The sequence below is a fragment of the Scardinius erythrophthalmus genome, assembly GCF_964197995.2.
Source record: "Scardinius erythrophthalmus genome assembly, chromosome: 18".
In the NCBI taxonomy this organism is placed as follows: Eukaryota; Metazoa; Chordata; class Actinopteri; order Cypriniformes; family Leuciscidae; genus Scardinius; species Scardinius erythrophthalmus.
The window spans coordinates 35,935,972-35,961,682 of NC_138238.1; the positions used below are offsets into that span (position 1 = coordinate 35,935,972).

The 25,711-nt window shown below is 37.7% G+C and overlaps 2 protein-coding genes across 2 annotated transcripts; both read left to right on the plus strand.

Annotated features, from left to right (window-relative positions):
- Window positions 1–1,439: 1,439 nt before the first annotated feature.
- On the plus strand, window positions 1,440–13,256 carry mazb (MYC-associated zinc finger protein b (purine-binding transcription factor)). The gene is made up of 7 exons (XM_081393334.1): window positions 1,440–2,284; window positions 2,460–2,610; window positions 3,553–3,926; window positions 5,983–6,230; window positions 6,990–7,053; window positions 7,341–7,512; window positions 9,874–13,256. The coding sequence occupies exons 1-7, from the start codon at window positions 2,252–2,254 to the stop codon at window positions 10,233–10,235; spliced, it is 1,404 nt and encodes a 467-aa protein (XP_081249460.1). The 5' UTR covers window positions 1,440–2,251; the 3' UTR covers window positions 10,236–13,256.
- Window positions 13,257–14,935: 1,679 nt separating this feature from the next.
- On the plus strand, window positions 14,936–25,522 carry tlcd3bb (TLC domain containing 3Bb). Its single transcript, XM_081393348.1, has 7 exons — window positions 14,936–15,627; window positions 17,263–17,462; window positions 18,141–18,224; window positions 19,536–19,758; window positions 19,860–19,955; window positions 21,980–22,089; window positions 24,576–25,522. The coding sequence occupies exons 2-7, from the start codon at window positions 17,338–17,340 to the stop codon at window positions 24,841–24,843; spliced, it is 906 nt and encodes a 301-aa protein (XP_081249474.1). The 5' UTR covers window positions 14,936–15,627; window positions 17,263–17,337; the 3' UTR covers window positions 24,844–25,522.
- The last annotated feature ends 189 nt before the right edge of the window (window positions 25,523–25,711 follow it).

Genomic DNA, 25,711 nt, shown 5'->3' on the forward strand with positions numbered 1-25,711 from the left:
GAGGTTGGGTGCATTTATTGAAACTCCAGAGACAGGCAGGTGCAGTAAGTCGTCATATGATGGAAGACTCTTTACTACAATGAAGATGTGAAGAACTTTGGGGAAAATGTTGTGGCTGCTATAGCTGTGTTTCTGTCTAGATTTAAGCTGACTGCGTGTGTGTGTGTGCGTGCGTGCTTGTGTGTGTATAAAATGTGTTGCAGTGTTCTCTGATCTTGGGACGGGTGGGATACTGCAAAGTGTGTTTGACAATGAAGAGAGCGTTTGAGCATTCAACAGATACTCAGCTGTGCATCGCCAAGGCTGTGTTTTCACAGACGCATTCAGAGATATCCCAGAAGAACACAAGTGGAACTTGATGAACTCCAAAATCAAACGAGAAACACCAGCTCTGATATCTCTCTCTGTATAACCTACTACTTTATGCTTGGTTTAAAGTAAAACAGTGCATGCAGAACTTCTAATGTATTGAGGATGTCAGATATAGTGTTTGGAGGGCCAATGAGATTGTACCATTGAATGGACTGACTTGTTTGTGAGATATGGTGTGATGTTACTTCATGATCTTAGGACAGTGATCCCATTATAATGTTGAATGTTATAGCTTATATTGCAAAAGCAAGTCCACGGGCAGGTCAAACTAGTCTGGATCCATGTATGGTGGTAAAGGAGGCTCTCCTAGTTAGTCTGGGGTGAATTGTAGAGATAGACTCTTATCTGTCTATCATCTGTGTATGTATGTGTTGGCTGTGAAACAGGTTGTTGGGTCAAAGTGGAGGTTTTTCTGAGAGGACATTTCTTGAAAAATTCATTTCTGAAATCAAGCCGTTTCTGGCTTGAAGGGAGAAAACACGTGGAAGAAAAATAAACGCAAAACAATTTAAATGACAATAAATTGATATTAACGTGGATTTGTCTCGTTTTTATTTTGTTCTTTACACATTTTGTTCAGTATAGGAAAATATAATCATTCCTAAATTCTTTGGAGGTTTTACATTTGGAAACATCTAATCGTCACTACATCCGACATTGATGTCTGCATCAATAACAAATCCGTGAAAAATCCTCTACGTCATTGCGACGTGCCCTTTAAGACGCGCTCGAGCTTACTGCGTTTTCATTAATTCATTCATTAAATTTGATGAGACTGACACAAAGTATGATTTTATAAATATAAATAAATAAAATGATGTAGCCTACATTCATGTAAAATATATATATATATATATATATATGTAAAAAATGGATATGGAATTAATAGTAATGGCTACACACATCTTCTATGGGTTTGTAAGCCAAACCAAACAGTATCTTTAACCAACAATGAAAAAACTACAAAGCAAATAATCAGATAACGTGTTTACAATTTTTTTATATATATAAATGAACGCAGTGCAGATTCATTTCTAGAGGTCATTTTGTCTCGGTCAATAGACTGTAGTCATGTGACGTCAACAGCGCGATGCTGTTCCTGTATTTCTGTCGGCTCATTTTCCGAGAGGAAGGAGGAAAGCGACGGAAATAGGAGGGGGAGAGAGCCATCCATCCCTTTAAGAACAACTGGGACATAGCGGAGAGAGGAAAAGGAGAGGAGGGGGTAGAAGAAAGAGGAATTAAAAAAGAAAAGGAAGAAAGAGACAGGGGTGGGAGGGAGAGAGAGAGAGTGCGCGCGATAAAAAAAGAAAGATGACATCCTGTGAATTGAAGCGCCGAGGTGGAGCGGCGGGCTGCGGCCGGGCTCGAGTGTTATTCGTCCGGGTCACGGCTTGAATCCTACAGCGAGGCTTCGACAAACACCCGATTGGCCTGTCGGGGGGATCGAGGAAAAAAACACTGATTTATACATAGCAACCTTTAAGTTTGACTATTTAAAATGCGTCAAGCGCATGACGTATAACCGTTTTTTTAACGTTTAAATGCCTCAACTGCTGTTTTATAATGCATGTTGTAAGAGTGTAGCAGCTAGGGATAACATTATTGGTTTCGGATTTTAAGTCATGCAAATGAATAAATAGCACGTTGTTGTATAATGTCTCGGGTTAAACTTGGATAGGAGCAAATTAAACACTTAATAGTGTGCATTGTTGCCTGTTAATCTAAGGCTGTTAATTAAATATGTAATTGGGGGAGTAGTTTAAAAACACATTTAAACACTATTTGCAAACTACAGCCGGTTGAAAGCATGTCAGTTGTGCGCTATTAATCTTGACGATTGTGTAGTTGACTATAATATTCATCGCTGTGGAACAAAATGGATGCCGCGTGGAGCAATTTTCTCTTCCAGGTGAGATTTAACGGTTTGTGTGTGTGTGTAAATAAATGTCAATTGATGTGAAATTCATGCTATTACAAAGTTGCTACAATAACATTGCGAGGAGGTTCACTTCAGTGATACCTATTACCTACCTACACTGAAGTTTTAAATTCAAACTTAGTACTTTGTGATTGTTCTTTCCCAGACCACACCTTCCCAGACCCAAGTGGAGGGGACCCTCCAATCAGAACTTCTGCCAGTCCACACGACCTCGCCTCAAACCCCGCCCAACGAGCAGATAGCTCCGCCTCCATCGACAGTGGACACTGCTGCTCTCAATGAGGACCCTGTACCTGGTGGGTGAGAGGGAGGGAGGATTGGAGAAGAGTGAGGAAGCTGGCTGGGAGGGGTTGGAGGTTTTCTGTGGTTGCTCCGTGTTCCTCTGTGATCACATAGAGCAGTGCAGTAGAACGGCTGTCTGGAATATAGTCGCGTTATCTTCAACGAAGCCCCGACGTTTTTAAGATCCTACCTCTAGAAATGGGAGCACGGTCATAAAAAAAAAATCTGGAAATGGGGGTGGGGGGAACTGATGGAAATTGGTGTAGAGGAACGAATTTTGATTTCAGCAAAATTCTTAGACAGTCATTGGTCAAAAAGTGTATTCGTAAAGGTGTGGTCACACACACACACCTTTATACATTTTGAACAATACCTGTTCTTGTCTTAGGACAACTTTGATTAACTTTTTTGATCCACTTCAAATGTTTCACTGGCAAAATCCAGGCATTTCAGTAGGAATACCGTGCGAACAGGAATTTCTCATGAGGGTGAAATATGCAATGACTGCCGCTTTGACCAACAAAAAGCTGCTTTTTTTTTTTTAATCTGACTTTCTTTGAGAGTTGTGCTTAATACATCACTACACTGTCAACATTAGACCTTTTTTGCCTGTGAAATTTTGCCGAAAGTCACAGGTCTTGAGTGTGTCTGTAAAGGTTTGGTCACATATATTGTTTTTTAATGAATTTTCACAGGCAAAAACAAGTCATTTCAGTAGGAATCCTCTCAATCGAGAATTTTGCTTGAGGGAGAAAGATCTCCCCATGTAGATTTTACAACTGGTTCAAGCATGGACCAACAGAAAGCTACTTGGTTTTTTAAAACTTTTGTGTGAGCTGTACTTCATGCATCACTGTACTATTGACAAAAGACAGTTTAGGAAAAAAAAAAAAAAAGGTACATTGTCTAATTACTGATTAGTAACACTTTTTTTTTTTTACTTTCCATCCCGTCAGTGAAGCCAGTGTCCAGGACGGCCCGTGCGGCTCATATCTGCTCAATTTGCAGCAAGCAGTTCAAGAACAGCTACAACCTGCGGCGTCATCAATCCGTCCACACTGGCATCCGCATGAAGGGGGGCTCCCAGAGCCAGGAGACCGTGGCCAAAGAGAGTGCAGAAAGACACACAGTCCCCCTCTCTCTCCTTCACCTCTCCATACCCCAACAGCAAACCCAAACGCTGTCCCCTAATGCCGTGCTGCCCCTTCCCCACACACAAATCCTGGTCACTCAAGATGGAAACAATGTTACCATGGAGAGCATGGCGTCCACTGTGACCGCCCTCCCTCCTCCGGCTGCTGTTGTCATGACAACAGGGGAGCCTGTACAGGTGGGCATACGTGTGTGTGTGTGTGTGTGTGTGTGTGTGTGTGTGTGTGTGTGTGTGTGTGTGTGTGTTCTCAGATACTGCATTCAGTGGCGTACATTAAATCACATAATGTTGTGACCAGTTTAATATACAGTTGTTTTGTTCATATGTAGAAGCTAAACTTTTCCAAGGCTTGGTTATACTTGGTCGCACAAACCTTTGCAGACTATGTTTTTATAATTCCCATGGTCAGGGAAAACAAAAAGTTTTATTTAGATCAGAGTATTATTGGAGTTATCTGCACACTAATAAATATAATAATTAAATTATAAAAATTCAAAAGCTTGGTAGCTGACAGATAAACAGAAATATGCTATGTTAGATATAAAAAGAATTATGATTACTTCTCTTTTGATTTGTAACATTTGATATATTTGTTGATTTAGTTTTGCTTAAGGCAAAAAAATATGAATATTATGTTAATTTTTTAGGTAACATCCCAATTACTCAAAAAGAGAATTTATTTAAATTAATTGTGTTTTGCGTAATAAAATGTCACACTGTTTTTTATATGTTATAGTGATGTACGGTACACTCACTGTGCAGTGCTTCACTCTGAAACCGGCAGAAAAAGAGTCAAAATAAAAGTTACTGTTTGTAAAAATGTAAAAATGAAGATGTAAATATTGGTACGGTAATATTACAGTTATATAAAATTACTTTTAATACTTACATTTTTATTTTACAGTACAATAGTATGACCTATCAAACAACAGAAAGCATGTTGTAGATTGTGCAACGTTTTTTAGCTAAATTTTTATCATTTAGAGGTAAAGTAATATTTTGTTATTTGCCGTTTCTTTGTAATCATTAAATAAAAATATTAAACAAAGAAATATATTATAATAACACTATTGTACTGTAGAATAAAAAATTAAGTATTAAAAGTAATTTTATTTTACTGCAAAATTACTGTAGCAATATTTACGTCTTCATTTTTGCAAACGGTTACCCATCAAACTTTTATTTTGACGGGTTGCCAGCTGTCGGTTTCAGAGTGAAGCGCTGAAATCATGAAATCAGCATCTTTATAAAGGTAAATGCCCCTGAAAATCAGATCCAGGAATTAAGAATTAATTTCTGACATAGCCAGTATTATATTACTGTTCATGTTTGCTGGTTATATACATAAGGTGGAAAAAACAACACTAAACGAACCAGTAACTACACTGACTGTGAGTCTGTGTGGTTCAAAGCTGTACATAAGCTAAGCACAAGTTGTTTGTTTGTTTTTGTGATATTTGATACATCAGGCTTTTATGGCTCATATCTTGACCTTGTCAGTAGAATATGGAGTTCACACTAGAGGAGGAAAAACACCTCAATTTTATTCAGAGGCTCAAACCGAGCAAAAATATGCAATTTGTGCAGATGCTGATATTGATGTGGCCAAAATGATGATGCGATATGATAGCTTGTATTGTAAAGCAGTGAGATCTTAATAGTATAGCAGACTACTTGCATAAAAGCATAGAAATATCAGTTGCCACTGTATATCCTCTGAATAATGTGTCTTTGATCATAAAACTATGCATTTAAATATCATCTTACTAATTATTATTGTGGGGCAAAACATTTAATACAATAATACAATGATGATTGAGAGATGATCAAATAAATGTTCCTCAAAAGCCTGATGGATCAAATTTGATACTCACATTTTAATATATTTCATGTTCAAAAAAAAGATGCATGAATATGGATAATCTATTAAACCTAAATTGTTTCATACATTTTGGTTGCATTTGAAGAGAGAACGTGGGTGAACTACCCATATCACTTAATGATATTAATTAATGATATTAATGAGTCTTAACTGCTGGATTCACAGTAAATTAGCTGAGCCAGTGTGAGACACTTAAACACGTTTAAATGACGTGCTTCACCTGTAGCGCATAGGTTTATTTGATTGAATGGCAGCCTGTGTGATTTGACAGGTGGACTACTTCGATGTTCTAGCTGTGCAGTTCTACTTCAGACAGTTGAATGATCTTGTCATTTCCCTTCTCCCCCTTAGAGGCAAGTAAACCAGAACCCCAACCCTGTGCGTAAAAACCATGCGTGTGAGACCTGTGGGAAAGCCTTCAGGGATGTGTACCACCTGAACAGACACAGGCTCTCCCACTCGGACGAGAAGCCATTTTCCTGCCCGATCTGCCAGCAGCGCTTCAAGCGGAAGGACCGCATGAGCCATCATGTCAGATCCCATCAGGGAGGCGTGGAGAAGCCCTACGTGTGCCCGCACTGTGCTAAAGCTTTCTCACGGTAGGACACGCCTCTGATGTTGTGGCAGGTGCACTCTGACCAATGAGAGGACGGTTTACTCAAACATGATTTCGAAATGTTGCCTTGTGAAAGCGAACCGAACCAAGGAGAAATTGGGCATTTTAATACCGTTTCGAAACTAGGGTTGGGAATCGAAAATGCTGTTTTAGTGTGCGATACTGAGTTCTTTCGCGTCTTTTGCACTTGAACAGACAAATACACAAAAATATGTCAAAATATCCTCGTAAACAGTCAGTGAAGGTAAACCGTTGACAAAGAAAACGCACGTGTAACAGTATATTGGATCTGTGCAGCTCTTAAAGTGACGGCAGCATAATTTTTCCTGCTACCATCTCTATAATATCGTTAATCAAACGACAAAAGACAGAGAAAATTCACTCGCTGTTCTTGACTGAATAACTTTTGAAACTATATTTGTATTGTAAAAAAAGTGCAGTGTTGTTTAACATTTGATTCGTTTCTGTACTTGAATATCTGTGAATAAATAGACTTAGAATAGATGTGAATGATATCTACGTTTTTTTTTTTTAACCTTATTGGAATCAAAATTAGGAATCTATAAGAATCGGAATCGATATACAGAATTGGAAACGTTAAATTCAAGCGATACCCAACCCTATTCAGAACTAATTAAACAACCCACTGTTCTGAAGATGCCCTCAGATTATGCTTAGAGCGTTTAGCTTCTACAAAAAAACATTTGACTGTGAATGAAATGTTTCTCACTCATTCTCACAGGCCTGATCATCTCAACAGTCACGTCAGACAGGTCCATTCTTCAGAACGACCCTTCAAATGTCCGGTATGGAAGTTTGTGTTGTGTTCTGATGCTGTTTTTAATTTACACTGAAAAAAAGTTTTGTCTTGATTTTAATGCATTGCTGAGGTAAAAAAGGTTGAGATATGTATTATTAGTTGTTTTCATTTATACAAGCTAAATATTGAAGTCATTTTATGTAGATTTTCTAAATAAAGTTTTAATAATATTACAACATAATAATATTTTCGAAAAAATATACAAACATTTTGGTATATTGTTTTACTTATCTGTGTGAATATTGTTTTCTAAATGAAATATAAATGGTGCAGACCTGTGAATCGAGCTTTGCCACACGGGACCGACTGCGCGCTCACATGATCAGACATGAAGAGAAGGTTCCGTGTCACATCTGTGGCAAACTGCTGTCTGCTGCCTACATCACGGATCACATGAGGGTGCACAACCAATCACAGCATCACTCCTGCCACCTCTGCAACCGCAGTGAGTATTATCTGTCTGTCTATCTCTCTGTCTATCTATGTCTCTCTCTCTCTCTCTCTCTATCTATCTATCTATCTATCTATCTATCTATCTATCTATCTATCTATCTATCTATCTATCTATCTATCTATCTATCTATCTATCTATCTATCTATCTATCTATCTATCTATCTATCTATCTATCTATCTATCTATCTATCTATCTATCTATCTATCTATCTATCTATCTATCTATCTATCTATCTATCTATGTCTGTAGTTCTATCTGTCTATCTATCTCTCTGTCTATCTGTCTGTCTATGTATCTATCTATCTATCTATTAGTGTTGTCACGGTACCAAAATTTCAGTATTCGGTACCAATACCAGTGAAAATCCACGGTTCTCGGTACCAATTTCGGTACCAAAGGGCTAGAAATCAATAAATTCTTTGCTGATACTTCCTCGTCATCATGGAGAGCACAGTTCGCACCGTTTCAAAAATAGTCGATCTCCGAATGCGAATGAACTTACTCAGAATTTTAGTATTGTTTTTATATGAGGAATTGAGGATCCTTTTTCAAATACAAGGTCAATATTGATTTTCACTAACGACAAAACAACAAATTATCCATGAATTTATATGGAACTAATCTTTAAAAGCTTTCCATCTTCACTCTCCTCATGTATCGTTGCATTCGGAGATCGACAAGTTTCTCCTTTCCACAAGTGCTTGCTCTCCCGTGGCGTCTGTCGTTGCTATGCAACCATGAACATATGCACGCCTGGAAGAACGAGCGCCGCGTCGCTTCTATTATGAGCGCGCTTGCCACACGCCTACATTTGGAATAACGAATCTGCACGCGCAAAAAACGCGCTATGTGAACGCCCACTTATGGCAACGTGACATTAGCCTAATCCAAAATATTTCCATATGTGTCTCTTTCCTCCTTTCTTATCAACAAGACATATCTATCTATCTATCTATCTATCTATCTATCTATCTATCTATCTATCTATCTATCTATCTATCTATCTATCTATCTATCTATCTATCTATCTATCTATCTATCTATCTATCTATCTGTCTGTCTGTCTGTCTGTCTGTCTGTCTGTCTGTCTATGTATCTGTCTGTCTATCTATCTGTCTGTCTGTCTGTCTGTCTGTCTGTCTGTCTGTCTGTCTGTCTATCTCTCTGTCTATCTCTGTCTATCTATCTCTCTGTCTATCTATCTCTCTGTCTATCTATGTATCTGTCTGTCTGTCTCTCTGTCTGTCTATCTCTCTGTCTGTCTATCTCTCTGTCTGTCTATCTCTCTGTCTGTCTATCTCTCTGTCTGTCTATCTCTCTGTCTGTCTATCTCTCTGTCTATCTCTGTCTGTCTATCTCTCTGTCTATCTATCTCTGTAGCTCTCTGTCTATCTATCTATGTATCTGTCTGTCTGTCTGTCTGTCTATCTCTCTGTCTGTCTATCTCTCTGTCTGTCTATCTCTGTCTATCTATCTCTCTGTCTATCTCTGTAGCTCTCTGTCTATCTATCTATGTATCTGTCTGTCTATCTATCTATCTGTCTGTCTGTCTGTCTGTCTGTCTGTCTGTCTGTCTGTCTGTCTGTCTATCTCTCTGTCTATCTCTCTGTCTGTCTGTCTGTCTGTCTGTCTGTCTGTCTGTCTGTCTGTCTGTCTGTCTGTCTGTCTGTCTGTCTGTCTGTCTATCTCTGTCTATCTATCTCTCTGTCTGTCTATCTCTCTGTCTATCTCTGTCTATCTATCTCTCTGTCTATCTATCTCTGTAGCTCTCTGTCTATCTATCTATGTATCTGTCTGTCTATCTATCTGTCTGTCTGTCTGTCTGTCTGTCTGTCTGTCTATCTCTCTGTCTGTCTGTCTGTCTGTCTGTCTGTCTGTCTGTCTGTCTATCTCTCTGTCTGTCTATCTCTCTGTCTGTCTGTCTGTCTGTCTATCTCTCTGTCTGTCTATCTCTCTGTCTGTCTGTCTGTCTGTCTGTCTGTCTGTCTGTCTGTCTGTCTGTCTATCTCTGTCTATCTATCTCTGTAGCTCTCTGTCTATCTATCTATGTATCTGTCTATCTATCTATGTATCTGTCTGTCTATCTCTCTATCTCTCTATCTCTCTATCTGTCTGTCTGTCTATCTATCTATGTAGCCCTATCTGTCTGTCTGTCTATGAGTAAAGTCTTTGTAATTTCATGCTCAGTTTAAAACATTGTATTTCAACAAACCTCACTAATTGCATAAACAAATAACATAATCAGCTTGTCTTTTGTAATCATCATTAACGAGTCATTATGAGGTAATCACAATCATCAGCTAATGAAATGCAGCAGCAGCGCTTCACCTCTGGAACGTTTGCGCCGCCAGGTTTCACCACGCTGACGTACCTGCGGGTTCACGCTCAGAAGCACCACGGTCAGGAGTGGAAGGAGAGCGGAGGAGGCTTCGGCACCACAGGCTCTGGAGGCGTCCTGGTGTGTCAGCTCTGCGGCGTGCACTGCAAGACCCCCACACAGCTGCAAGGCCACATGGGTACCCACAACTCCCCCGTGAGCGACCCCGGCCCCATCACCACCACCACCACCACCACCACCAGCGATGCGGTGCCCGGGAGCACGGTCACCCTGTGCAACATGGTCTCGGCACCCACGATGTTTGTGAGCGGAAACACGGTGGTGGATCTGCTGGTGACCGACTGCTCCAGCATCATCCCGCAACCTCAAAGCTAGCAGAGCAGGCCTGTAGCGCACACACGCTAGTACTCAAACATACAACACACAGCTAAAAAAAAAAAGTAGCTTCTACACACATGTGACTCAAAACAGCCATTTATACAATTTATTACACTAAAGATCCACGAGAAGCAGAAACTGTGAAAAAAGGCATTCTGAGTGGGAGTCTTTCATGTTTCATGACATGCATTCACACACATGACAACTACTGTAGCATGATACGTTTTGAAAGGACACCCCTCAATGATGCACATATTAAGACAGTCGCTTTACACTTATCCCTCTCAAAACCAGATTCATCTGTACATTTTCTTGTCTTGCTGAGGTTGCAGGATGACTATTTAGTCTTCCCAGGCTGTCTTGGCTTAACAAGAAGGATCAGGGCATAAAGTGGGAAAAGAGACTTAGAGGGCAGTATTTTTACTTTAAAGCGGAAGTTCGCCCATTTACTCACTTTTATTCACATTTCGTATGACTTTCTGTCACAAAATGGAGCTTTTCTTGTCCTCCTCGAAGCTTTGGAGGCTGTTGATTTTCATTGCATGGAAGAGAGCAGCTCAGACATTCTGCTAAATTTCTTCTTTCATGTTCTACGGAAAAAGGAAGTCATATGGGTGAGTAAATGTCGGGTGAACGATCACTATGGCCACGTCACGCAGGTTTCTCTTTCGTTGTCGTCTTCTCTCCCTTTCGACTTGTCTGTTTTCATCGCTGCAGGACTCTGATGATACTGTGATTGATTGTGTATTGCTACTGTATTTCTTCTGCCTGTAATATGATTTCCTGTTTGTCTGCCAGATGTCCACCGCCATAAACTGGTCTCAAGATCCATTCATAAGTCATAATGGTTCTGGTGACTCTGAAAGACAAAAAAGCAGAAGCAAGAGCTGAAAGGTGAAACGAGAGGTTGCATGAGATGAAAGAGGAAGTAGTTGCGTCCGGCAGAGACAAAAACAATGGCAGATGGCAGGTTATATTTCACTCCGAAATCAAGAGAAAGAGAAAAGAAATAGTTTGTTTTTAAATCCATTAAAATATTTGTCGTTGTGGCATTATTACTTCACCCAATTCTCTTCCATAATTTGAAAACAAAACAATGATACATTATTCAATTTGTAAAGTATTTCTACCATTCAAAAGTTTGGGGTCGGAAATATTTCTTAATGTTTTTGAAAGAAGTCTCTTCTGCTCACGATTTATTTGATCAAAAATTCAGTAAGAACAGTATATTTGTGAAATATTATTACAATTTAAAATAACTTTTCTATGTGGATATATTGTAAAATGTAATTTATTCCTGTGATGTAAAGCTGAATTTTCAGCATCATTACTCCAGTCTTCAGTGTCACATGATCCTTCAGAAATCATTTTAATATGCAGATTTTCTGCTCAAGAAACATTTCTGATTATTATTTGTAACTTAAAGGTCTTTACTGTCACCTTTTGATCAATTTAATGCATCCTTTCTGAATAAAAGTATTAATTTCTCTAAAAAATTCTTACTGATCCCAAACATTTGAATGGTAGTGTACATCATGGCTTTTGCACAGCACTGCCTTTAATTTATGCTGATTAAAAATTGTACAAAACAAACAACTTTTTTTTTTTTTTTTTAATAATGTGTATTACTAATAATATAAAATGTTCAATAAAATAATGTCACAATGCCAAAATCACAACAGTCGACTAGTAATAGTAGTCTATTATTATTATTATTATTATTATTTTGGACATGAACTGGAGATTCACGCATCCAGTCATATGTGTACGGGACTGGCCAAATAATTAAACTCCGTTTCTGTTTGTGTCTGTGTGACTTTGAATCTGTCACTGATTATCCAGACGACCATTATACTCGTTTAAACAACCGTACGAGACATCGAACCGGGCCTGAGATGTGCCGACTGCTCATAAACCCGTAGTAAAAACTCCCAGATTTACCTAACTATTAGTTGCTAGCTTCTTTTACAGGACTGTCCTAAATGGTTACATTTAGAATGTAAAATTTTTGATGTTGTGTGCGACGTGATCAAACCTGAACTATTGTAGGATGCTTGTGTGAGTCTAATCATTTGGTCATGACTGTACTGTTGGGTTTTAAAATATCCACGATTCTCCATCTATAGGAGAACATGAACTATTGAAACTATGAATCCTCTGCCTGACTTTCCCTGTGTAATGAGGAGGTGCTGAACTAGGAACCTCAAAGAGAGGGAAGATAATAGGAAGAAGTGTTTAAAGGCTTTGCTGTTTTCCTTCAGATTTGTCCTGGTGTTTTTTTTTTTTTCTGAGCCGCAGCCGTCAAATGAAAGAGTGCAGCTGTTGTTACTGCTTCCATTCAGACTTTCAGCAAAAGGCTCTTTTGTAGAAGATTGTTTTATTTTTTTTCTGTTATGAATGTGTGAATGGTGTGTTTAAAGAAGGGCTTAATCATGTACGCTCAAGGAAAACTGAACTTCACACACGCTCAAGGTTTAAAAACGACGGAGAAAAAAAGAAAAGACTCGTCTTGGTTCTTGGTTTTGTACTGGAGTGATTTGTTTGATCAGTTTAGTGTTGGTACTGTATACTGGTATTATCTGGTTATTCATGAGCTTAATTTGAATATGAGATTTGTTCTTCCTGTCTAGAAACGTAGTTGTTATTATAAGCTTCAGATCATATTTAGGTTCTCTTTAATTTAGCATTAAGCTGAAATAATACCTCTAATCTCTGTACAGCTCTGGCAATGCATCTCAATGCCTTATTGTACTCTACCGCATTTAATTTGTCAAACACTACAACTATTTTAAATTATAGTCGACGATGAACCAGTAAAAAAGGAAAGTAAGATAATATTGGGATGTATTTATATTTATATTTTTATATTTCTCAGCAGTATGCATGTCTATAAACAGAGCAAAACAAAAATGTTGATGCTTACCATGATCATGGATATTATGTTATTATTTTGTAGATGATGTAGATCATGTTATCATTTTGTAATTTTGACTATTAAAAGGAAATGGAGTAATCATATCTCTGTGGGTCACGTGACTTGTATTGTCAAGATTAGTGTATGTGTGTGTGCACAGATCTGACCTTGACCTCCCCTTCCGCCCAATCATATTTGCCCATCTAAAATAATAATCCATATCAGTCTAAACGGGGTCACTGAGAAAGCAGGAGAAACGAGAACAAACACACGGAAGTGAATGAAGTCAGTGAACCGCACAGTGCTTTCTGATCTTCCTGAAGAGAGTCTTTGTCTTGCTGTTCTCTCTGTGTTGTAATTTATCTTGAGCACATCAATAATTGATGAAACGCTTTGGTGTGATCAGATGCGGTGAGCTTTAGACCTCGTGTTGGACGCTGGACTGTGGCCAGTCGGATCTCAGGACTGCAGGTGTCAATATTTGTGCCCTTTCACTGTCCTCTCATTATACGTGTAAATTCAAAGCATTTACATCAACATGTGACAGTGATTGTTACGGTGCTTACAACGCAGCATTGATATCCCTTAACACCATTAACCATAAACTCAGCCTGGACTACTTGCTTTATTGGGTTTAAATGTTACATTGTATTTTTTGAATATAAGCATTAAAAATTTAAATTTGTTCTTGTACTTTTTTATATATATTTAACTTTTACAATGTTTATTTTTATGAAGTGTTGAAATGTTAAATTTACCATAATGTCGATATTTTAGACTTTTTAACTTTTTCTAGAGAACTTCATAAGAAAAATATTAAGTTAAACATTTGGTATTTAAGTGTGTGTGTGTGTGTGTGTGTGTGTGTGTGTAATGATGTACAGTATATATACACTGCCCAGTCCAAAAAAAAGTTGCTGTTTGGTTTTAAATAGTCAATTATTTGATCATTATTGCAGTGATTATTTCGTGTGTGTATATATACTGTATATCATATCAAACATTTTATAGGAAAATCTTTCCTTAAAAGTTTGTATTTGAACAACCCAGTCGCTATTTCAGCATTTTAATTCAGAAACACTCATTTATTTTGTACAGTACTCATGCAGATTTATAGCCTTTTGCAAGTGCCTTTATAGTGTTGAAATGTTCAATTTATAATCAATTCTCTATTTTAGATTTTAGATTTTTTTTTTCATTAGAATTAGTGTGTTCTCACCACATCTGATCACACCAAAGCATTTCATGAATTAAGATTATTTATTAATTAAATAGTACTCGTTTGGCATTCAAGTGTAAAAAATGGTATTTTGTTTTCATATATAACACAATTGCTGTCCTTGACACAGCAGTCATTACCATCACCAAACATTTGATAGAAAAACATGAGTTTGTTTTTGGACAGCTCAGCCTGTATTTGAGAATTTTAATTAAGAAACAGTCATTTATTTGTATTATATGCATTCAGATTTAATTAATTTGTGTTATCAAATCCAAGGCTTTCCAAATCCCAACTCTTTTTCCAAAAAGTGATGTGTGTCATCACTGTGTCAGTGTCCACACTGTCTCACATAGGCTACTCAAAGCTACACTTCAGATCTTTAGGCTATTCTGGGCCAAATGATAAACGATTTAACACAGAATGAAAGAAGATCCACTTTTCAACATTCCAAGTGCCCATAACTGACAATACACCCACATTTTGACTGCATGTAACGTTGCATGACATAAAACACAAATGCTTCCATTAATATGGAAACAGTTTGGATACATTTCGACTCGAGGGATTGCTACTGACGTTATTTATTCGTTTCCCCCCAAAGCATTGTCAGAATCCACTAAAAAACAATTAGCAGATCCCACATGCGTCCTCATTTTGTGCTCCGGAGGGACGAACTCTCCGTTCCGCTCATTGTTTTTATCACAACAAGAGCGTGAAATCCGCACCTCAGATGTTCTGATGATGGTGCTCTCAGACTCTTCACTGACCTACATAACAGCAGCTTATGGGTGGAAAGGTCGACACTAGAGAAAGCGTCGGAGTCCTGTATGGTTTGTGAAGTCAGGAGTTGCGTTATATTGATTTGATGGTGATGGACGCGCGCGTTGCAGCGTTGCTGCTGCCATCGCACTGCTGTCCTCTGTGGGAATCTGATCGATAATGTAGCATGAAACCAGGCAGGAGAACGTACTTTATCTCACCACTGTGGAGGAGTCGCATTTCAGTGGCTGGAAACATCGTCTCGCAGGAACTAAATCGAGACGTTCAAGCGACGTCGGGAGATTTCCGAGCGGTTCTGTGCGCAAAAACACAGCAAGCGCATATTTGAGCAACGGAGCTTCTAGTCAAGAATTATCGACTTCAGAGACACTGCAAATATACACCAAAAACCATGTCAGTAGATAAAACATGCACCCGCTCTTCGCTATTTGTTTGCAGGAGGACGCGAGGGTCGACAGGCCGCTGACAGTCACGTATGTTCATCCTCTCGCTTCATTCATTTTGTCATTCAGAACATGTTTCATAATATGTTTGTTAGTTTGGCAGAAACGAACTATGAACTATTCCAAATGCTGGCGACCATTATTATCACGCAAATACACGAGCATTGTCTTCCATTAACCAATAACGCGTCGTTTCGAGAGAGGGACGCGTTTGTCACTTAGTAATGTTTTGAATGAAAGGATGGTCGACCATTTTGTATGTAGTTAGATTGAGTCAACGTGCCGCTACTTTTCTTCTTAAACCTGCGGGTTTTTGTGTGATTACACGATAGCGCATTGCGCATTTTTGTCTGTGCCTTTAGCAGGGCTCCACGTGCATTTACATCAGCTGATTTACGAGCTGTGGGCTAGAAATGATAAAAATCTCCTCTAAACGAATATTAATGCTATAGCTGCTGTAATGGAGAGGTCAGTGAAGCTGTGGAGAAGCATGTTTGTGTGCTGGGATTGATGGATGTCCAACAGCTTTAGGGATGATGTTGGGATGTAGGTCCCATCCTTTGTTTTGGACAGCAATAGAGGCCTGTCAAAACACTATTCACTCATCACTTGTTTTCTGGGGCATTTATGACACGTTCATCATTAATTAGCCTACTGTTTATATTTACTATTATTTATAAAAATATTATTAGTATAATAATTTACCAGCATTTAGTATGCATCATATATTCTATCAAATACTATTGCATCATGGTACTGCTTTTAAAAGATTCTATATAATCATTATGTATAAATAATATTATAATTAATGTTAATTGATTGATATTAAATAACATTACATTTATAAATATTTCTGTAATATTACACGTGTATTTTTTATTAACTTCTTTAAGCAATTTATAAATGTATTAATATTAATTCATAAATATGTAATTATGCATAATGTATTCTATAAAATATTATTGCACTATATCAGATTTAAAAATTATATTATTATTTAGCCTATAATATTGTAGTTCACTATTACATATTTTTAATGTTTATTAACTTAATATATATTTATATGAATATTTATGTAATTTCTGCTTACTTCATAACCATATTTTCAAAAACACTACATTATGGATTTTCTAATGTATTTTTCTGATTTCTTTACTTTTCAACACATTTTTTATTCTTGTAACCACAGTATGCCTCAAATAAAAAAGTTATCATGGGTATTTTAATATGTATGTAATGAATTTAATACATTTATTTAGTGTATTGTTAATGTATATTAATGTTCTATTTAAAATGTATTAAAAGTGTACTTTGAATGTTCACTGTCTGTCATCATTAAACATTGACAGTAGGTTGCATTATATTAATACAGGGCATGTGTAATTCAGGGCAGAAAATGCAGGATATTATTGACTCTGAACATTAGTTCTGCCGATGACATGTGACTTGGTTTGCATGTGTCAGACTTAAGTTGCTTGTGACGGGCCACATGTGGTACCATATGGGGCGTACATAATAACTAGGTTTATGCAACACAATTCATACTCTAGAGAATCCATTTTCCCCTCCTGTTCTTTATCATCACTATTTCCATTTTAAAAGCTTCAGTCATTTGTTAGTTTGTTTCTTCATAAGCTTTCAGTTCCTCACTGTATTTTGTTACAGAAGGGGGAGCCGGACGGGACGTCTGCGGAGGGCTTTCTTGAACACAGTATTATCAGAGTTCTCCTACCAGAGACCATGTTGTCCATCTTAGCGGCGGGGTCCGTGTTCTTCCCGGGCCTTTTCCTGTTGTCCAAGCAGTGTCTCAAATCCATCCCTGGACTGCGCTGGAATGAGGGCGATGCCGTCATCGTGTCAGCCAGGTAAAGACTCGCACACAAGTTAAAGTTGTTCTATTATGCCCTTTTACAAAGTCTTGATTTTGTTTTTGGACTCTGCTAGAATAGGTTTTCATGCTTGAGTATTCAAAAAACATTATTTTTCACATACTTGACATTATTGTAGCAACCTCTGTGTCAGTAATGCTCTGTTTAATTCCCGTCTCTATGAAGCCCCTCCTTCTGAAAAGCACGCTGTGCTCTGATTGGTCGGCTGGGCCAGTGTGTTGTGATTGGTCAAGCGGTTCGAGGGTGTTTGGGAATGTCCCGCCCCTTCCCATAACCAGTTTTAACACTCTTATTAACTAACTCAACCAGGCCCCGCCTCTTTATTCTGCGTATGAATTATTTAAATGAGGAATATTGTGACGTGTTCGTTCCCGGAAGAGACTCAAGACTACAATAGAGGCGTTTCAGGGAGTTCAGAAACACTGACACTGATATAGAGAAGAACTCCCGCTTTTTCATGCTCAAACAGCAACATTACACACTAAAGAAAGTAACATGTAAAAAAAGCATAATAAGTCGTCTTTAAACAGCTTATGTTTGGCCATAAGTTGTTAGTAATGTTTCTAATTTGTTAGAAACATTACTGGACAATATGAAGAAATGTGAAAAGACATTGAAGAGCACTGGCTGCACTTGTTTTGTTATATTTTCAAGGTTGGTGTCATCCATCCAAGCTATTATGGCTTCTACGGCCGGTTACATCATCTCCACTTCCTGTCAGGACATCATCGAGGACCAGTAGGTGCAACAGTCATCACTTTCAGGAACATAAAATCAATTTATATCAAATCTTAATCAGAACAGATGTAGTTTTGGCGCTCTTTGTTCCGAATGACAAGATGTAATAAAAATCGATTGATTTGTTGATGTATTTGTTGGTCAGTTTAAAAAGCATAAAAGCTATACACATACAATTATGATTATGTATTTGTGCAGTGAGATATGATGATTAACCTTGGGATTCAATACTGAACTTATGACTAACATGGTCTGGCCGTTGGAATTCAATAATAATACAGCAAAAGCCATATTTATTTGATTACACTACCATTCAAACGTTTGGGATGAGTTTGTTTTTGTTTAGTTTTTGGAAAGAAATGAATACTTTTATCCATCAAGGATGCATTAAATTGATCAAAAGTGACAGAAGAGACAAAAGATTTTTATTTCAAATAAATGCTGCTCTTTTGAACTTTCTATTCATCAAAGAATCCTGAGAAACAGTTTTCCACAAACATACATAATCAGAAATGTTTCTTGAGCAGCAAATCATCATATTAGAATGATTTCTGAAGGATCATGTGACACTGAAGACTGGAGTAATGATGCTGAAAATTCAGCTTTGATAATATATATATATATATATACATATAATATATAATATATATATACATATTTTAATGTATATTAAAATATGTTGAAATTGAAATCAGTTATTTTAATAATAATATATATATATATATATATATATATATATATATATATATATATATATATATATTTGAATATTTCATAATTGTACTGTATTTTTTATCAAATAAATGCAGCCTTGGTGAGCAGAAGAGACTTTAAAAAAAAAATTTAAAACCTTGCTGACAATAAACCTTTGAACGGAAATATATATTTGATAATATAATTTAAAGAACTACAATGTATTACATTTTATAGATTTACTCATTTAATTTTTGTTATATACTAACACTGCTAGAAAAGCTAATGTTTTAATGGTTTTATAGCATGTACAATAAACCAGGGTGCAAATTTGACAAAAATGAACAATTAACAGTTTTATTTGGAAAATGTCATATTTTCCAGATAATATTTTAATAATTATTTTGACTTCAGTACAATGAGAATTTAAAAGCAGCCAAGAGTATGTCTTCATGATATCATACTTACTATTTATGCATTTAATGTCTTCATACATTACATGAAAAAAGTGTCTCCTCAGAAAGGGATCAATGTTTGGAAAGCCTTTAACCAAGTTATAGAGGAACGCCGTTTCCCCGTCCTGTTCTCAGTCCATCTGCCTCTGTTTTTCCTCCTCAGACATTGGCTGACCTGCTCCTACATTTTGTTTGCTGTGCCGTACTTTGTGTATGACATCTACGCCATGTTCCTGTGTTACTGGCACAAGCTCCAGGTCAAAGGTCACGAGGTGGACAACGGCTCCAGATCCAAGGCCGTGGCAGTCGGCGGTTATCTCCGCCGAGAGTTCCTCATGATCTTACATCACGTCGTCATGGTCACCGCATGCTTCCCCATCTCCGTGGTAAAGCCATGCTTTAATGAACCAGAATCTCGAATAAAGCATTTTAACTCCGAGAATCTGTTCATGTTCAGATCTGCTCTTTCTCTCGCTTCGACTTCCAGTTCTGGAGGCAGGGAAAGGGCGATTACTTCCAGGGTGTCATGTTCCTGGCTGAACTCAGCACTCCGTCCGTCTGTCTGGGAAAAATCCTCATCCAGGTATCTTCATTATTGATCTGATGAGTGCTTCTGTGGTATTCTCTCCCTGATTCATCAGGCTCTGCTTTAGTCGTAGCAGTGTGTGTATATAACATTAAGCACAGCTTCAGTTCTGTCGTACTTTAATACATTATTCATAGTAAAGTGTATTTACAGAAGTGCTGACTTCACATATCTGGCCTGAAGCCTGACAGAAAATAAATAAATGCTAATGCAATTACTGGAAAGGAAACACACACACACACACACAAACACACTGAAAGTGATAGCTCACTCAAAATTATTTATTAAAATCATTCATCCTTATGTTGTTCCAAATATGTCCCCTGTGAAAGAGAAGTGTGCTTTATTGTATTGAACGCGCACTTGTAGTGTACTTCAAATCTTAAAAGTATATTTAAAAAAACTGTACTTGCAAATAATATAATATTTATGAAATAGAAGGCCTCGTACACTTTCATCATGACTGTTTCTTAACACGCTTTAAAAAAGTGCTTTTTGAAAGTTTAACTTTACATTTGAAATCATTGTTTTAATCATCTTTCGTCATGCTTTACGTACACCTATTTTGATGTGTCGCCTCGCATGTAAAGTATTTAATCATAATTTCAACTGCAGTGTGTTGTTTGATATTACATTTAAAGTTAATGTTTTAAATGTACTTAATTACAACTTCATTACAAATGTGTAGTTACAAATATATTTAAATACATAACACAAGTATATTTTAGTTTACCATAAATTCTTGTCAGTACATATTTCAGTGACACGAGATAGACATGTACGCCTTTAAAACTTCTTTTAATAGAAAGGCGTGTTCGGAATGAACGTGTCGAGATAGATAAAGTTATGCTTTCTTCTTCTTCTTCTTCTTCTTCACCCTCTCAGAGCCTCGTCTATAGCCTGATAGCCACAGCTGCTTCTGAATATAGCTCTCTGAATTGAGATGAGATTTAACACATAATATGATATCTGGCTCTGTTCCCTGCCCCCCCCGGCCTCCAGTATATGGCATAACACAGTTTAGTTTGGCACTGAGTCAGGCGACAGCATGTGTGTTTTTACCACTGCTGAGTGTATGGAATAAGTGTGTTTCAGTTACTTGCCACACATCCAACATTAAGTTTTCTTAAAGGCGAAGTATGCTAATTATGCTATTTATCTGTCATTAAAGGGATAGTTCACTTAAAAAAAATGAAAATGCTGTCATCATTTACTCGCCCTCAAGTTGTTTCAAACCTGTATGAATTTCTGACTTCTGCTGAACACAAAAGAAGATATTTCGAAGAATGCCGGTAACCAGACAGTTGATGGACCCCGTCGACTTCTATAGTAGGAAAAAAAATACTATGGAAGTCAGTGGAGCCCATCAACTCCGGAAGTAGAAATGGAAAATAAGGAGTTTCCTAACAGGTTTCCAAAAACACTCCTCTCATCTGTTGCCCTCGGTCTGCCATTGTTTGGCGGTCCCGCATCCGTCCATCCATCTGTCCATCTATCTGTCTGTCTGTATCTGTCCATCCATCCATCCATCCGTCTGTCTGTCTGTCTGTATCTGTCCATCCATCCATCCATCCGTCTGTCTGTCTGTCTGTATCTGTCCATCCATTATCTATCTATCTATCTATCTATCTATCTATCTATCTATCTATCTATCTATCTATCTATCTATCTATCTATCTGTCTGTCTGTCTGTCTGTCTGTCTGTCTGTCTGTCTGTCTGTCTGTCTGTCTGTCTGTCTGTCTGTCTGTCTGTCTGTCTGTCTGTCTGACATCATTATGATTAAATGGATTGTAAAATATTAGTAAATGCTAAGTGTTCAAAAAGTAGTGAGTTGGGGAAAAACATAATAATAAATATGACCCTTTTATTGATATTGTTTATTGTCAACTCAGTTTTCAGGCGTGCATTTCAAAATCTATAACACTCGTTCTTTTTCTTCTTACTTATTTCCCCTTCTTTCATCAAGTTGCATTACTTATTCTCTCTATTTGTCTTGTTCTCTTTCTTTCCTACTGTTAAGTACAAGCAACAGCACACACTTCTTCACAAAGTGAATGGAGCTGTTATGCTGATCACTTTCTTCCTCTGTCGAGTCCTTCTCTTCCCCTATCTCTACTACGTTTACGGAAGGTATGTCTCTTTTAAAGCTTCTTTCACTTTTACAGGAATAGCTCTCACAAAAATGAGAATTCTAGCATTATTTACTCACCCCCATGTTTTTCTTGCTTGTATATTGTTGTTTTCATAACACTTTACAGTAAGATCCCTTTAGGTAACATTAGTTATTATTAACTAACAATGAGTAATATATTTGGTACAGTTTTTATTAATCTTTGTTAACTTTGACACAAGTGCTCATTGTTAGCTTAGGTCCATTGAATGCTTTAAAAGTATTTTCCATTGTTAGTTCATGTTAAATGTAGTTAACTAATGTTAATAAATACAACCTTATTGTAAAACGTTACAGTTATTTTTTGTTCAATGGAACACAAAAGTAAAATGTTCTTCTGTACATGAAAAAAAAATCATGCATCTCTTAGTTTTACACTGCAACCCTCTACGGACACACTTGAAGACAATGCAAATAAAAAATACATAAAAATAATATAAAATATACATTTTAAACACTTTTAAAGACAAGTAAGCAGTCTAATAAAAAACTACAAGCAATAGCACAAATAAACACAATAGAAGAAAAATACAAATGAAATGAACAGTGATTTTTCAAGTAGAGCTAACAGTAGTTATATATAGATTAGGTACAGAAATTGGATAATCAAATGTAAAATAACTGCATAAATTAATATAGATGAATCCTTATTAAAGTTACAAAAGTTATTTAGTCAAGAGCATTGAGTGAGTCTTTAGTTGTTTGATTAACATTAAAAATAGCAGGAATATTAGGCTGCTGTCACTTTAAAGACGTAATGTTCAATCTAGGCCTACTGATACTATCACACATGCGTTTTCTTTCTCCACTGTTTTCGTTCACTTAAGACATAACCTACTATATTTACTAGGACACTTGCCAAGACGGGCATCATTTTGTGTTTAACCATCCGTTCAAGTGCAAGAAGACGTGAAAGAGCTCAGTTCAGTATTCGCGTGCTGTCAGATGCGGCTTTCTGGGCTCGTGCTTCGGATGTGCCAGTTATTTTCGTGTCTTCTTGCACTTGAATGTTTAAATTGGCAAAGCTTTAAAACACGTTACTGTTCTGTCAACTCTTGGCAGTCATTATACAGGGTGGGCCATTTATATGGATACACCGTAATAACATGGGAATGGTTGGTGATATTAAAGTCCTGTTTGTGGCACATTAGTATATGTGAGGGGGCAAACTCCTCAAGATGGGTGGTGACCATGGTGGCCATTTAGAAGTCGGCCATCTTGGATACAACTTTTGTTTTTTCAATAGGAAGAGGGCCATGTGACACATCAAACTTATTGGTAATGTCACAAGAAAAACAATGGTGTGCTTGGTTTCAACGTAACTTTATTCGTTCATGAGTTATTTACAAGTTTCTGACCACTTATAAAATGTGTTCAACGTGCTGCCTATTGTGTTGGATTGTCAATGCAACCCTGTTCTCCAACTCTTCACACACTGATAGCAACACCGCAGGAGAAATGCCAGCACAGGCATCCAGTATCCGTAGTTTCAGGTGCTGCACATCTCGTATCTTCACACCATAGACAATTGCCTTCAGATGACCCCAAAGATAAAAGTCTAAGGGGGTCAGATCGGGAGACCTTGGGGGCCATTCAGTGTGTGAAGAGTGGGAGAACAGGGTTGCATTGACAATCCAACACAATGGGCAGCACATTGAACACATTTTATAAGTGGTCAGAAACTTGTAAATAATTCATGAACGAATAAAGTTACGTTGAAACCAAGCACACCATTGTTTTTCTTGTGACATTACCAATAAGTTTGATGTGTCACATGGCCCTCTTCCTATTGAAAAAACAAAAGTTGTATCCAAGATGGCCGACTTCTAAATGGCCACCATGGTCACCACCCATCTTGAGGAGTTTGCCCCCTCACATATACTAATGTGCCACAAACAGGACTTTAATATCACCAACCATTCCCATGTTATTACGGTGTATCCATATAAATGGCCCACCCTGTACATACGAGCCCTGCATTTAGATCTAGCACGTCAGTTCTCTTTAAGTGGCACGCGTAAGCCTCTCTCGCACGTGAGAAAGCGACAGTGGCCGCTCTCAGCCAAGCAGCAATGAAATTAAATCTGCGCTAAACTTATTTTTTGCCTCTCAATCACAGGCGACTGAAATCTTACACTTTACTAGCCATTGGCTAATTTAAGACATTTTTAGTCACCTAGCATGATATTTGCTGGCATATGCGAGTGATTTATTGGATTGCACTGAAAAATAACAGCTTATGGGTTTGGATAAACATGAGGGTGAGTAAATAATTACAGATTATTATTTTTTTCAGAACTATTCCTATAACTTTCTTCCTTTTCCTAACTCCCGCTCTGAGGTGACAATGATCCCGAAACCATCTTTAGTGAGAAACATACTCTGATTTGAACTAAATTTCTTAAGTTTCCGTCCACATTTTCTGTTTCCATTTCCTCTTTTCCAGGTACGCCTCGATTCCCTTCTACCGGGTCCCTTTTGTGGTGCCCTGGCAGTGTAATCTCGGAGCGGGTCTGCTCATGGCCCCGCAGCTCTACTGGTTCTCCCTGATCTGCAGAGGAGCTCTGCGCCTGTTCACCGGCCGATCCTCGCACTCCCGCAAACCCACGGCTCCGGTCAAGCCTGAGTATGAAGGACACGAGGGAATGCCTCAGTCAGCCAATGGATACAGTACACAGATGGGGGGTCGGGACACACCCACTATGTCTCACTGAGGGGAGGAGCTTATGCAAACGAGACGTGATTGGATGAACGGCTGAGTAGAAGGGCAGGTTGCCAAGGAAGTACACAGAGTGATTAAAGAGGTACTGAAATAGACTAGACGCCCTGTAATGCATTACAGAACAGCATTATGTTTAGTTACAGGGCTCGTGTACTGTATATAAGACATGCTTTAGTAGATCGAGGGAAGCTATGGCGAAAAAATCAGTGGAAGTGTCTACACAACGGCCACATCACAACTGAGGCAATAAGTGCAAATTTTTGACTAAAGAACATTTCTGAACCAAGAGAAGCACTTTTTGTTTGAGGCACTTTGAAGGGGTCGAGGAATGTCAAACTGAGGTGTCGTGCCTGAGGTCTGTTCTTTGCATATATTATTGTAGTGTTGCAGATACATCATTCATAGAAAAGTCCTTGACTTATTATATTTAGCACTGGTCTACAATGAGCAACCCAAGCTTTAATATCTCTGGAGAGTTCAGTCCAAAGGCCTCTCGTTCGGTTTAAAGAAACAGTTTACCCAAAAATGAACATTTATTTTATTAGTGTAACACAAATTTGAGATGTTAGGCAGAATGTCTGAGCTGCACTTTTCCATACAGTGATTTATTCTGTTCCAAAATGGAAAAAAGGATCATATGCACTACCGTTCAAACGTTTGAGGTCGGTACGAAAAAAAAAAAAAAAAAAAAGAACACTTTTATTCAGCAAGGATGCAATAAATTGGTCAAAAGAGACATTAAAGACATTTATTACAGTATGTCACTAAATATTTCTATTTTGAAAAATATATAATTTTCTATTCATCAAAAATGCACATAAATATGAAGCAATACAACTGTTTTCAACATTGATAATAAT

Excerpts from the sequence above, each read along its gene's own strand:
- tlcd3bb (XM_081393348.1), top strand. The coding sequence starts at position 17,338 with ATGTTGTCCATCTTAGCGGCGGGGTCCGTGTTCTTCCCGGGCCTTTTC. Across the intron at positions 19,956-21,979 it reads TGGGAAAAATCCTCATCCAG|TACAAGCAACAGCACACACT; the intron begins GTATCTTCATTA and ends CCTACTGTTAAG. Across the intron at positions 22,090-24,575 it reads CTCTACTACGTTTACGGAAG|GTACGCCTCGATTCCCTTCT; the intron begins GTATGTCTCTTT and ends CCTCTTTTCCAG.
- mazb (XM_081393334.1), top strand. The coding sequence starts at position 2,252 with ATGGATGCCGCGTGGAGCAATTTTCTCTTCCAG. Across the intron at positions 3,927-5,982 it reads CAACAGGGGAGCCTGTACAG|AGGCAAGTAAACCAGAACCC; the intron begins GTGGGCATACGT and ends TCTCCCCCTTAG. Across the intron at positions 7,513-9,873 it reads CTGCCACCTCTGCAACCGCA|GTTTCACCACGCTGACGTAC; the intron begins GTGAGTATTATC and ends TTGCGCCGCCAG.